The 12,516-nt window shown below is 63.9% G+C and overlaps 1 protein-coding gene across 2 annotated transcripts; it reads right to left on the bottom strand.

Annotated features, from left to right (window-relative positions):
* Positions 1–2,032: 2,032 nt before the first annotated feature.
* LOC113192774 (refilin-A) lies at positions 2,033–11,929 on the bottom strand. 2 transcript variants are annotated; one of them, XM_026403000.2, is made up of 4 exons: positions 11,743–11,929; positions 3,423–3,436; positions 2,977–3,068; positions 2,033–2,342 (listed from the first exon to the last, which is right to left on the bottom strand). In XM_026403000.2, exons 1-4 carry the CDS (start codon positions 11,927–11,929, stop codon positions 2,033–2,035), a joined length of 603 nt encoding a protein of 200 aa, XP_026258785.1. The 2 variants fall into 2 exon arrangements, with proteins under 2 accessions (XP_026258785.1, XP_026258784.1); XM_026402999.2 differs by lacking the exon at positions 3,423–3,436 and having other exon boundaries at positions 2,977–3,086; positions 11,729–11,929.
* Between the last annotated feature and the right edge of the window lie 587 nt (positions 11,930–12,516).

Here is a 12,516-nt window from a genome sequence, read left to right as displayed (position 1 = left end):
ATTAGAAAGTGCTTCATAGAGGACAGCTGTGGGCAAATGTCACCGTATTCTAGGACATTGGGAAGTTGGCAGAAATGAGATTCCTGCCCCACATGGAGAGTAGGGAACCCCAGGTCTGGAGCGGGGCTGGGGGGTTGTCTGGAGCCCCCTCTATGACGGTGGGTATGGTGCCCAAGATTGGAGCTAGACCCTCACCTGGGACCTGGCCTCTGCCTCCGAGTCTGAGCAGGTGACTACAGGAAAGGCACGGGGCTCTGCGGGAGAAGGCCTGGTGTGGGAGTGGACCGGAGGCCCCCAGGCCCCGGGGCTTGCTGGGTGCAGCCAGGATGCCCTCCCGGGGGGGGGGCAGTCTTGGGGAGAGAGGGGTTGAGGCAACCCTGTGTGGGACAGGCTCAGGTGAGGCTCAGCTGGGGACCGTTTGGAGACCAGGTGACCAGATACCAGCCAAGTTGGGGGACCCAGAGTTTCTAAGAAAGGGCCAGCTGTTGCTCAGAGAGGTCATTTTCTGGTTTTCCAAAAATGCCACCTGCGTCTTATGCATTTAACCAACCCAGTGGGAGGGGTGGGGTGAAGCTCCCAGGAACCGTGGACATGGGACTCCTGGACGAGCCACGGAGGACAGCCTATCCCAGACCCAGCGCGGCTGTGTGCCAGAGCTCTTGGCCCAGGGGTCAGCTGCCAGCACTGCAAAATAAAGGACTCCTAGGCTGCCCGCCCAGGGGGGAACTGGCCTCTGCATCTGTTGGGGGTGACACTGAGGCTGGCTGTCAGCAGGATAGGGGTGAACTTGCTTCCTGTCCCCCAGGAGTAGGGTCCCCGAGAAACTGGGTGGGGCCAGGGAAGAGTTGACCCAGGGACACCTGGCTTCCCCTTCCCTACCCCAGCGGTGCCGGAGGGTCTCAGACACAGTAGAGGAAGCCCCTTGGGGTTTGCACGTTTTATTCCGATGATCAATTGACTTAAGTTATCAATCAGGGAGGTACCTTGGGACACGCTGTCTGCATAGATATATAAAAATACATCAGTCGCTTGGCTTCGCCTCCCGGTGCCCCTCCTGGCTCCTGGGGGGGGGGGGGGCTGCAGCCCCAGAGGCCCTTCCCCTCCACTCCTGGGGGTTCCCAGGGGAGCAGCAGCCAGCCAGCCGCCCAGCCACTGGGTGCCTTCAGGTCTGGGGGAGGAAGGTTCAGGGGGACATCTCAGTGACCACAGCAGGGGCCTCTGGGATGTGGGCTCAGTGGCCCAGGCGTGGCCCCATGCCACCTGAGGCGTCCCAGGGAGTGGGAGCAGAACACGCCTGGCTGGGCTCCTGGCTTTCAGAATCATGTGGTCAGCTGGAGCCTCGCCAGGAATGGACAAGGCCCACGGTTTCTCCTTAAGCAGACAGCAACGCTCCAGCCTGGAGTCCAGACTGGCCTCGGGTAGGGCTCAGGACGTTCTCAGGAGCTTGAAGCCTCCCCCTGGCACCTGGCAGATGGCTTTGAGGTCCCAAAGTCCCACCGCTGAGGGCGTTGGTGGTGCGCCAGGTGCTGGCAGGGGCCTCCCTGCAGTGAGGCTCAGGGTGTGGAGGCTAAAGGCCTCCTTGGCAGGTAGGGCCCTGGACTGTCCACACTGGCGGCCACAGGACCCTGGATGGCAGCGGCTCAAGGCACATTCTAGGGCGCCCCACCCCACGGAACCAGCACCAGCCTCGGCCTTAGCGCTGGCCTCAGCTACCTCCAGCTCAATGGCCTCCAGAGCTGGTGCTGGGCTGGGCCCAGCCCTCTGGTCTCAGGGCCACTGGCCACGTGGGCTGCACCGCTGAGAGGCCCATGTTGGAAAGCGCCCTCTCCAGGGGCGGGGCGGGCGTGGGTGGCACCGCTGTGCCCTCACACAGCCCCAGAGCGACGCCTGCGCGGTCGGGGACACCTCTGTGCCCCGCAAGGACAGCCAGGTGGCTGGCCCCTCCCTCCCTGGAGGGGCCGCCACGTACTCCTGCGCGGCTGGAGGCTGGTGTCGCGGGTCGGGCTGGTGCGGGGCGCGGGCTGCCGGCGGCCTAGGGCGCCGGCGGGGCGCAGAGCCGCAGCTGCACGCTGGCCGTGAAGGAGCGGCGCGCGCGGCCCAGGCTGCAGCGCAGGGTGGTGCGGAAGGAATTGCGCGCGCGCTTGGGGAAGATGATGGTGGTGCTGCGGAAGCGCAGGGCGCGCGGGCGCGGCTCCAGGGTCAGCTGGCTGCGGTAGCTGCGCCACGTGCAGTTGGGCGCCGCCACGATGGTCTCGCTGTAGGCCGTGACGGTGGGCACCGGCGCGTAGAACACCTTGTCGCGGAAGCGCCTCTCGGAGGAGAACTGGACCTCAGAGCTGCAGCTGGGGGCGGGAGGGAGGCGTGAGCCAGGAGGCGGCCCCCGCGTCCCCAACCCAAGGACCCCTGGACCAGCCAGGCCGAGATCAGGAGAAGGTCACAGGCAGGCCGAGGGGCTGCCCCAGGAGGGGACAACCCAACGCCACACACGAGCCTGCGTGGATCCTGGACTGGCATGAACCGGCGTGATTGGGGCTGAGGATAGAATTCGAGGACACTGGACTTACTGGTTTTGACAACAAAGCTGTTGTCATGGGGGAGTGTCCCTGAATAGGGTTACAGGGCAAGGTGGGACCTGCCCTCTCTCATGCCTCTGGAAGAAGGGAGGCAGGAAGACACCCAATCTGGGGCCTGCTGGGCACAGGGCGAGGTGTTCGCACAACTTCCAATGAGTTTATCAAAGATGTCCCAGAAGGTCCCCTGGGGCCCCCAGAGGAGTGACAGCCTCAGTGACTGACCCCAGCCCCAGTTGCCCTTCTAGACGTCTTGGAATTGAGCCAGAAGCACAGGCTCCAGGAGGGGCCATGGGCAGGGGGCAGCACTCAGAGGGAGGGGCCTGCAAAACCCCAGGCTGGCCTGGACCCACCCCACCCCGGCCAGGGCCAGCGCCCCTGCCCCACCAGGCTGTGACCCACTCACCAGATTTCATGCGTGGGCTCCGGGTCCACCTTGATGCTCTCCCCAAAGAACACCGGCAGCATCCGGGGCCTCATCTCGGGGGCCGGGGGGTTCTGCAGGGGGGCAGAGGGCTGTGGGAGGTTCATGGGCAGGGGCCGCACAGCCCTGTGGCTGGACCTCAGCTCCCTGCTGGGCACAGTCTGGCCACCGGACCCCTTCCAGCCTGGCTTGGTCTGGAAGCTGCATTGTGGGCTCTGCCGAGAAGTCACCCCAGTGTCCCTCTGCCCTAGCACACCCACCTGGACCTACCCTTCAGCCTGCACCCCATTCCTGGACATCTCAGAAAAGGGACACAGTAACGTTCCCACTGCCACCCAGGCCCCAGCAAGCCCCAGTACCAGGCTCAGAGGCCTGCAGGACGGGAACAACAACTCTTGGGCGCCCTGTGGGTGACACCCTATGAGGACCGGGAACAGTGTTCCTCGGAGACCAAGTGTCCCTGGTTCCACCTGAGGCTGCAGCAGGCTCCAGAGGGGTAGGGACCCCCTGAATAGGTGTCTGGGCTTCATCTGCCGGGGAAGACACAGGGGAGCCCCCAGCACTGAGATAGGCACAGGAGACCAGCGGGAAGTCTTGGGCAGTGACGCCCTGGTTTTGCCTACCCGCATCCACCTCTCCCAGAAAGAGCCTGTGTCTTCCCCAGGACCAGGTTAGCTTTAGCCATGGCCTGTGGCCCATATGTGACCAATGAGAGGGCTACCTAGGTTTTCTGCCAGAGAAGACCCCAAGTGATGAAGCAGACAGAGGGTGAATGAGCAACTTGCCCCCATCGGAGAATGAAGCAACACCAAGAAGAACTGAAATCAAAGACGGTGAAATATTTAGTCTTGCCCACATGTGTGGTTGCCTGGATCAAACCATGCCTGAAGCTGCACATCCTGCCCCAGATTGATTCTTAAAATACAGACCCTGTGCCTGCCGCCCAGCATGAAGCCAAACTGTCTCCTTCCCTGTTCTTTCCACTTGAAGGGGTCTTCACCAGACTCAGACTCAGGGCCTCCTTTCCCCTCCCACACTGTTCCCCAAGAACCCTGTCCATTCGTTGCTGGGAGTCCTCCATGACGCTGCCTCGTTCCACTTTTATGGATCAGTTACACCATGGTCAGCTGCGACTGGCCTCACCTCATCGCATGGGAGCCCGGGAGTGTGGACCCAACAGAGTTGGTCCTCCTTATGACAGCTGGCCCCTGGGGACCGGCTGTCCCCTGCCCTTGGTGTGGGAAGAACCTTCTGGGGGAGGAAACGCTCTTGCCCAGGACGGGTCAGCCACAAGCCCACTAGCAAGCAGCCTCTCGGCCCTGGGCGGGGCATGCTACAGACACGGGGGACACTGCCACAGCAGCCACTGCCCGCGCCTGCCCTGTCACAAGCCAGCCAGGGCCAGGTGTACACGCACTTAGTCCTGGGTTTGCTGCAGTCTGCCCCCCGACGCCCCCATGGCCGCCCCACGGGCAGGGAGTGACATCTCTTTCCCACACGGGCAGTGTCCAGCACAGGGTGAAGACAAGACACCATCCCTGCATGAAGAGGGGACACCAGGCCATGGGCACCCTGTTCCTCCAGGCTTCTGCCTTCCTGACTGGTGCCCACCCCGGGGCTATAGAGGCCAACGGGTCACCACGGCTCCCGTGAAGTCAGGGCCCAGCCACGGCTGTAAGGTGGGAGCCATGGCCTCCCCACTGCGGGGCATTGCACACGAGGTGCTCGCTGGGCACCTGCTGCGTGCTGGGGCCTGTGTGGTGGCCAAAGGAACAGCACCTCCCAGGGCTGTCCTCCTGCAAGAGGGAGTGGCCCCATGTGGCCCCAGGAGAGGGGGCAGGGGCCAGGCTGGCGTGGGGCGTGAACGGGGTTCAGAGGCGTTGGAGGTGCAGGCGGAGCCGCGGCTCCCTGGGCCTCGCTGCGGATTCCCCCACAGACGGTCACACCATGGTCAGCCGCGACTGGCCGTTCCGTTCCCAAGCCTCTGGTGCCTCTGGTGCGGCTGCAGCAGGCTGGGTGAGGACAGCCACCTCCCGCCGGCCGGGTCTCCCCCACTTGCTGCCAGGCCGGGAGACAAGGCTCGATTCACAGGCTGGGCCCGGGGCCGAGCTCTGAGCACCGCCTTCCAAGGGGCCCCACTGGAAAAACATCTGGGACCTGCCCACACCGGAGGCCGCCATCAAGATACGAGAAGCCGGTGAAAACCGGGCGCAGGCTGGGGGCCCGGCTGGCCAGACGGCTCCCGAAGTCCTCACTCAGGACTCCAGGGACCGTCCCCAAGAGGAGAAGGGCAGACACGGGGCCTCGGGGGAGTGTGCGCGGAGCGGCCCATCAGCTGGGCCCCTGGACCCGCCCGGCCAGCAGGCAGAGTGGACCAGGAAGGCACACTGAGGCCCCAGCAGGACAGCCAGCCACCCTGGAATGGGACACCCCTCGGGGATGGTCACGGTCCCCTGGAGCACAGAGTTGGGCCCACACAGGGTGGGGATGCACCCCCGGGCTGCCTGCTGGGCCCTGCTCCCTGGCTGCGGCACCAAAGCTCCTGGACAGGCCCAGCCCGGCCCCTGCCCAGGCGCCCTGTCCCCAGCCAGGTTATTCTGTCCTGAAGAGAATCTGCTGAGCTCCTTGGCTGTCACCCACTGAGCGGGCCTTGGTCATTCACAACGGGAGGCAGTGCCATCGTGAGGACCCACGGTGGCACTGAGGGGCTGTGTGAGAGGCATGGGGCCCAGACTGGCCAGCTCCCTGGTGGGTCTGCATCCCAAGGCAGCACTGGGTGCAGGGACAGGGAGGAACAAATGGCCAGCAGCCAGACGCTGGCCCCTCTCCCCTCCCCCAGTGCCACCTTCCTGCCTCCACCCCCACTGTCCCCTGAAGGGACCCTTGCAGCTGGCTCAGACCCTGGTCCCAGCTGCCTGCTCCAGGCTGGGCCAGCCAGGCCTGCCCTCCCCCTGGGCCCCAGGGAGGTCAGAAAGAGAGCAGGCCCCAGGGACATGGCTGAGGGCCAGTGCCCTGGCCTGGTGACTTGGGTGCCCCCCCGCAGCCCAGAACAAGAGCGCAGGTGGCTGGGAGTCCAAGCACACGCAGGGCTATGGAGCTTTAGCCCGGCCGCCGTGCCCAGGCCGTGGGCCACAGCCAGCAGGGGACATAACCAGGCCACAAAATGACAGCCCTGCCCGGCCAGAGGCCCTGGCCTCACCCAAGCCACATGCAGCCTCGGCAAGGGCTCGAGTGGCCTTGCTCAGGCAGGATGGCTTCGTGGCTGCAGGGATCAACTGTGACATGCTTGGCATGCTGTGGAAGGTATTTGTTTTGGGGGATGGGGTAACCCCTGAGCCGCGTCCCCAGCCCTATTTCTTGAATTTTATTTAGAGACAGGCTTGGTGCACCTACAGGCCAAGGACGGCCAGCGGCCACCAGGAGCCAGGACATGCGTGGGACACCTGCTCCGTTGCAGCCCTCAGGAGCTTGGCCCTGCCGCCCGAGTCAGACCTGGTGGCCCCGGGGGCCATGAGCATGGGGCACTCTGTGGCAGCAGCCGGGGCAGCAGGATGGGCACCCGCAGGGTCTGCCGGCCAGAGGTGGGCCACCAGCCCAGGGCCCCAGGGTCACCTTCTGGGTCAAAGGGCTTGGGCAGAGTCTCCCTGAAGACTCAGAGCAGGGCCATTTCCAGAGGTAAGGGAGTGGCCAGGCGGCTGCAAGACCACAGCCCGCTTCCCGCACCAAAGACAGTGCGCGTCACCTGCTGCCACCAAGGGGAACGGCGGCAGCACCCTGCGGTTCAGATACAGCCTAGACAGTGTCGCTGGTTCAGGGGTCGCCCCCAGCCAGGAGGCCGGGAGGACTGACCACACCTGCCCGGAGAGTCAGGCCAGGCCCTGTCAGTGACATCGTTCCCATGACAGTGGCTCCTGCCCACATCCTCGTCCCAGGGCACCCACAGGGTGTGACCTGTCGGTCTTCTTTTCACACTAAAGCCACCGATAAAACCGAGCTTCAGACAGGAGAGCCTGCTGCAGGGAGCTGGACGGTCAGGGACGCGGCTGACCTCCTGAAGGACGCCAGTTCCCCGGGGAAGAAGCTGAAAGGAGGCGCCAGTGTCCATTCTCCTCCCCTCCGTCTTCACAGTGTCCCTTCCTGCAAACAGTTCCTCCCACCTGGGTCCAATACACCTGGTTCTCTTCCCCCTGAGCAGGCTCTGACACCTGCGCTGGCCAGGGCCCCCCTGTGAGCCTACTGGGGCCATGGGGCAGGCTGATTCCTGTCTTAGTCTTCCCATCCACCAGTCCATCCATCCACCTACCCACCCATTCATCCACCCACTATCCACCCATCCACCCACTATCCATCCACCCATCCATCCATTTGTCCATCCATCCATCCATCCACCCACCCACCCATCTGTCCATTCATCCATTCACCTGTTAATCTGTCCATTCCATCTGTCCATTCATCTACTCACCCATCTATCCACCCATCCATCCCTTTATCTGTCTTCCCATCTGCGTTCATTTGTCCACTCATGGGCCATCTGTTTTGGTTTAGATGTGAGGTGACCCCCCAAGGCTCGTCGTGAGACAGGGCAAGAATGTTCAGAGGTGACATGACCGGGGGTGGGAGCCTTAACCTAATCCGTGGGTGTCCCTCTGGTACAGCTACCTGTGGGCAGGCAGGGTGTGGCTGGAGGAAGGGGTCACTGCAGGTGCCTGTGGAACTCATGTTCTGTCCCTGGTGAGCACAGCTCTCCCTGCTTCCTGGTGCCACATCCTGAGCTGCTCCCCCCACCCCCACCACGATGTCCTGCCTCACCCAGGCCACGGCAGTGGAGCCGGCCACCATGGACAGAGCCTCCGACACCGGGAGCCCGGATCAAACGTTTCCTCCTCTGTGCTGTCCTGGTCAGGCCTCTTGGTCACAGGGAGGCAGAGCTCACTGGCACCTCTGTCTTCCCACTTCGGTCCTGACTCCCTGTTCCCTGGGCCTCTCCTGTCACACCTGGCCTGGCCATCACAGGCCACAAATGGATGGATGAGGGGACCCAGGGGTCCTGAGTGTGACAGTCAGGACCCAAGTGGTGACTGAGAGATCTTCAAGGGTGGGAAGGGCGCCAGCCCCGCCAGCTTTCCCCCTAGTCCGACCCACAGGTCGCTCGCTCTCTATGGCTGGGATGGGGACAGCCAACGCCTCGTCCTCTGGGGAACCCTCAGTGCACCCCTGAGGAGAGACGGTTGGGAAAGAACGCCGTGTGCACAGGAGCACCTGGTGACACCAGGCCACCAGCAGCCGGAGGAACCCAAGGTGAAAGGACTCTCACCTCCGAGTCGGAGAGGGGGTGGCAGCTCCCCCGTCACCTCCAGGGTGTGTCGGTGCTTGGCTGCCTCGGGGGAGCCGTGCACCCCAGAGAGCTCAGAGCCAGATCCCAAGTGCCCCCTGCAGTCTCCCCGAGGATGGTAAGACAGGACGGGCCAATTCCCAAAGTGCTCTCGGGGATGTGGGGAGACGGGCATCGGCCCCATGGTCCTCCCGGCTCCTCAGCCAGCCTGGCACCCGCAGCTCTGCAGGCAGGTCGCAGCAGGGGGGGAGGACCGGGACGCTCACTCCGTCTGGGATTCCAGCGCCTGTCTGTGGGTGCTGTGCCCCATGCCTGGCCGGCTGGACATCAGTAATCCAAACGCAGCTGGGAGACACCCCGGTCCAGCTCTGTGTCCTGGGCACGCAGAGCTCAGCCCCAGGTGCCCTGCACCAGCACCCCCCGGGGGTGGGGGCTGCTGATCCTTTTAAAAGAGAACAGTCACCGCACCAAGTGACCTGCGGGGGTTTTGATTTCAGCCTCAGCTCAACCTGGAGGTCCTGACCTGGCCTCTCCCACCCCCTGGAGCTCAGCTCCAGCCGCCCAGCCTCCTGGCCATTGTCCTGCACCGAGATGCACTCCAGTCCTGTCCCAACCCACTGTGGAGTTTAGTCGAGTGTCCCTGCCCTGGCCGCCTGCCCAAACTGTGGCACCTGACCCAGTTTCTGTCACAGAGATGCAAGTCACTCCACCTGACCCCGTGTAGAAGGCCAGTTCCTGAGGGCAGAGACCTCGAATGCCTGTGCACTGCCATGTCCCCGAGGTGACAGGGCTCACTGAGGTGCTCAGTGGGTAACTGGTGGGACACAGGACCGGCCCCAGGTCTCTGGTTTGGGAGTCATCAGGAAGGTGCCCATCCGTGCTCCCAGCATGAGCAGGAAAACGTAGTCTACAAGGGAAGGAGCCCCCTTATCCCCAGCCTGGTCCCTAATGCCATCTATGTGCTGGGGACAATCTGGAAGCTCTGGATCAGCAGGGGACTGTCCAGAGGGCAAGTCCAGCTTATCAAAACAAAGTAGGGGCAGGGCAAGGTAGACATGCCTATAATCCCAGGGGCTCAGGAGGCTGAGGCAGGAGGATCCTGAGTTCAAAGCCAGCCTCAGCAACTTATCCAGGCCCTAAGCAACTCAGTAAGACCCTGTCTCTAAATAAAATATATAAAGGTCAGGGGTATGGCTTGGTGGTCAGGTGCCCCTGGGTCAGTCCCTGGTACCAGAAAACAAACAAAGGAACAGAGTGGGGAAACTGATGAAGTGAAGCTCGGTCAACTTTAACAGGCGCATCTAGCACCATGAAGCAGTGGACCAGCTGCTGAGGACCTTAGTGGCCAGGGCTTTAGGACAGGACATCAGCTCCCCTGGCCAGGGTGTGGGCCACCAGCTTGGATCAGGCAGGCAGTGCCAGTAACCGGATACCAGCCCTGTGTGGAGTGACACAGGGCCGAGGGGATGCAGAGGAACCTGGCTGGCTCACCACCTCCTCCCTGGGCACCTGGGACAGTCAACTGGGACACAGGGCGGTCTTGGTGCCTTCCTCCTCAAGGGGAACCCAGCAGCAGATAGTCTGCCCACATCTGCGCCTGGGAAGGCCTGGGAGCCACCAGCGAGTGGGGTACTATGGAGCACCGATCAGCAATTCCAGTGACCAGGAGGTGTGGGCCCCGTGGTTGGGCACAGGGTGGTGGGTGGGGCCACATCTGCTGGGGAGCCCAGAGGCTGAGGGGGTTGCCCATGGCAACCACTTCCTCTCTTTTTATTAAATGCAACTTCTCAAACCTGTAGGCGCATTGGTCTTTCTATTGAGAAATTTTAAGAGGTAATTAATTAGCTACACCGTGAAAAGGCAGGGGGACCTCGGGCTCCAGGGGTGGACCCTGGAGTCAGGCTCCCGGGTGGCTCCAGCCCAGCACAGCCTTCTGTGAAGTTCTGCAAGTTTCTCACTTTCTCTGTGCCTCAGGGTCCCCTCTGTAAAAATGGGAACAAAAGGAGGGCATCCACTCCCAGGAATGCTGAGAAGGTTCCGGAGATGATGCAGGTCCAGGGTTGGGGTCAGCACCTGGCCCGGAGCAAGGGCTGCCCAATTGCTAGGGTTCATTACTGGTACAGTAGGGGCCCCAGGCTTTAATTTGCAGCCAAAAGACCAGGGAAGCGCCACTCCACACCTGGCATCTGGTTTAGCAAGAAAAGGAAAAAATAGCAAGCTCGGCCATTCTTGTGGTCACCACGGGCTGGGCCTGGAAGGCAGAGGGAGCAGGAAGGCCCTGGGGAGAGGGTGCCTGGGTCACACCAGGCATCAAGGAGAAGGCCCACCTCTGTCCCCTCCCCATGGAAGACACCACAGGGACTTACTCCCACATGTGCAGCCTGAGTCCCCGCTGAGTGACGTGCCAAGGCTGAAGTGGGACTGTGGGGCAGTGAGACCGAGCTCCCTGCAAAGAGCCTCATCCCTTCATCAATTCCTGGAGATCCCCAGTGCCCCTTCTACCCCAGCCCCCGAAAGACAGAACAAAGTTCAAGTTCACTGCACGACTCTGGTTCCCAAACGGTGCCGCACATTGAAGTCACCAGAGGGATTTTAAAAATCCCACTGTGGGAGCTGTGCCCTACATCAGTGCAACCAGGATGCCTGGGAGTGGGCGGGGGGGGGGTGCTGAGTCTACTTTAAAGACCCCCCTTGGGGGCCACTCAGGGAAAGAGCAAGAGAGGCCAGTGAAGTGCCCGCTGCCAGGGAGAGGCAGGGAGAGGCCTGGTGGGGTACCAGGTCAGCATCCCGGGCCAACAGAGCGGAGCGGTGCTACTACCCACCCTGCAGAACAGAGGTTGGAGGTGACAGATGGCACCCCTGAGCACTGGACTGGCAGCAACCTCCCCTCCCTTTGGCAGGCCATTTCCTCAAGTTGTGCTGGTGCCCGCTCTGCCCGCACTGTCCCAGCAATCCAGTGTGGGTCCAGCCGCCAAGCTGGGTTCCTACCCCTGCGGCAGGAAGCTAAGCTGGGTCTGGCAGGAGCCAGACCTGGCCCTGCCGACCTGGGGCTCCAGCCTTCCCCGGGCGGCCCCAGCTCCACGTCAACACCTCAGCCTCCCGGGAAGGAGGGTTTCTGTCTGGGTTTGGTTAGAAAAAAATAGGTTCGCGCTGGCACTGCCCGGTCCACAGGCAGCCCAGGCAGGGGCAGGGACGTCCTGCATCCTGGGCGTCCGGCTAAGCCCATCCCAGGCAGCCAACCTCGGGACCCTTTCCCCTGACGCTGGAGGGAGGCCTGCGAGGGAGCAGGTCTGGGGTCAGGCTGGATCACCCCACCGGGGCCCCTGTCCCCACCTGCGGCGCTCAGGAGGAAGGAAGCCGGTCCCGCCCCCTCGCCCACCCGGCTCGAGGGCGCGTCCTTACCGCTCCGGCCTCGCTGGCTCCGGGGGGCTCCGAGGAGGCGCCCCCGGCGCGGGCGTCGAGGATGCCGGGCGCCAGCGCGTAGAAGGGCGGGCTGGGGCTGGGGCTGGGGGGCAGCCCCGAGTCGGGGCTGTCCAGCAGGCCCTCGTGGCTCTGCTCCCTCGGGCTGCCCTCCATGCCCCGCAGATGCAGGTGGCCCACCATGTCCGGGGCGCGGGGCGCGGGCCGCGGCTCCTCGGGCTCCTCCAGCGCGCCCGGCTCAGGCCTGGCGCCCCGCGGCCCGCGCTACCGCGCCCCGGCCTCGCCTGGCCGCGCTCCCGCCGGCCCTGCCCCGCCGCCAGCCGCCCGCACCGGCCCGCGCCGCCTTTTCTAGGCGCCGCCTCCGCCCGCCTCGCCCCGCCCCGGCCGCGCTGGTCTCCCCGACCGCGCCTCCGGGCCGCCGGCACCCGCGGCGCCAGCGCCGACCTGGGGGTCCCGGGCGTCCCGCGGAAGGCGAGGCTGGGGCTGGGGGCCCCTCGAGGTCGCCGGTCTCCCCCGAAGTCCCAGTGACAGATCCGCAAGAGCTTCTCCATTTTGGAGGATCTGCAACTCACAGGGGTGGACACGCTTCCTCCGAGGAGACCTATTCCGAGCTCCTCTCCTCCCCACACCTAGCTGCCCACCGCCCCTAACTGGTGCTTCGGGTCGTCTGGACACGGAGGCAAACCCCTGGGCCTTGGGCTGGAAGCCTCGGGGTGCGGGAGCACCCCGAGGTTGGGCACACCGGCTGGAAGCCTCCGCCCACGGCTGCC

Source organism: Urocitellus parryii, unplaced genomic scaffold (genome assembly GCF_045843805.1).
Source record: "Urocitellus parryii isolate mUroPar1 unplaced genomic scaffold, mUroPar1.hap1 Scaffold_3753, whole genome shotgun sequence".
Classification (NCBI taxonomy): domain Eukaryota; kingdom Metazoa; phylum Chordata; class Mammalia; order Rodentia; family Sciuridae; genus Urocitellus; species Urocitellus parryii.
This window is presented reverse-complemented; position numbering and strand designations above follow the sequence as displayed.

What these genes read in the sequence shown, in the direction of transcription:
- LOC113192774 (XM_026402999.2), bottom strand. Translation starts at nt 11,929, where the DNA reads ATGGTGGGCCACCTGCATCTGCGGGGCATGGAGGGCAGCCCGAGGGAG. An exon ending in GAGCCAGCGAGGCCGGAGCG is followed by an intron (nt 3,087 to 11,728) that starts GTAAGGACGCGC and finishes AACCTCCCACAG; the next exon opens with CCCTCTGCCCCCCTGCAGAA. An exon ending in GAGCCCACGCATGAAATCTG is followed by an intron (nt 2,343 to 2,976) that starts GTGAGTGGGTCA and finishes TCCCGCCCCCAG; the next exon opens with CTGCAGCTCTGAGGTCCAGT.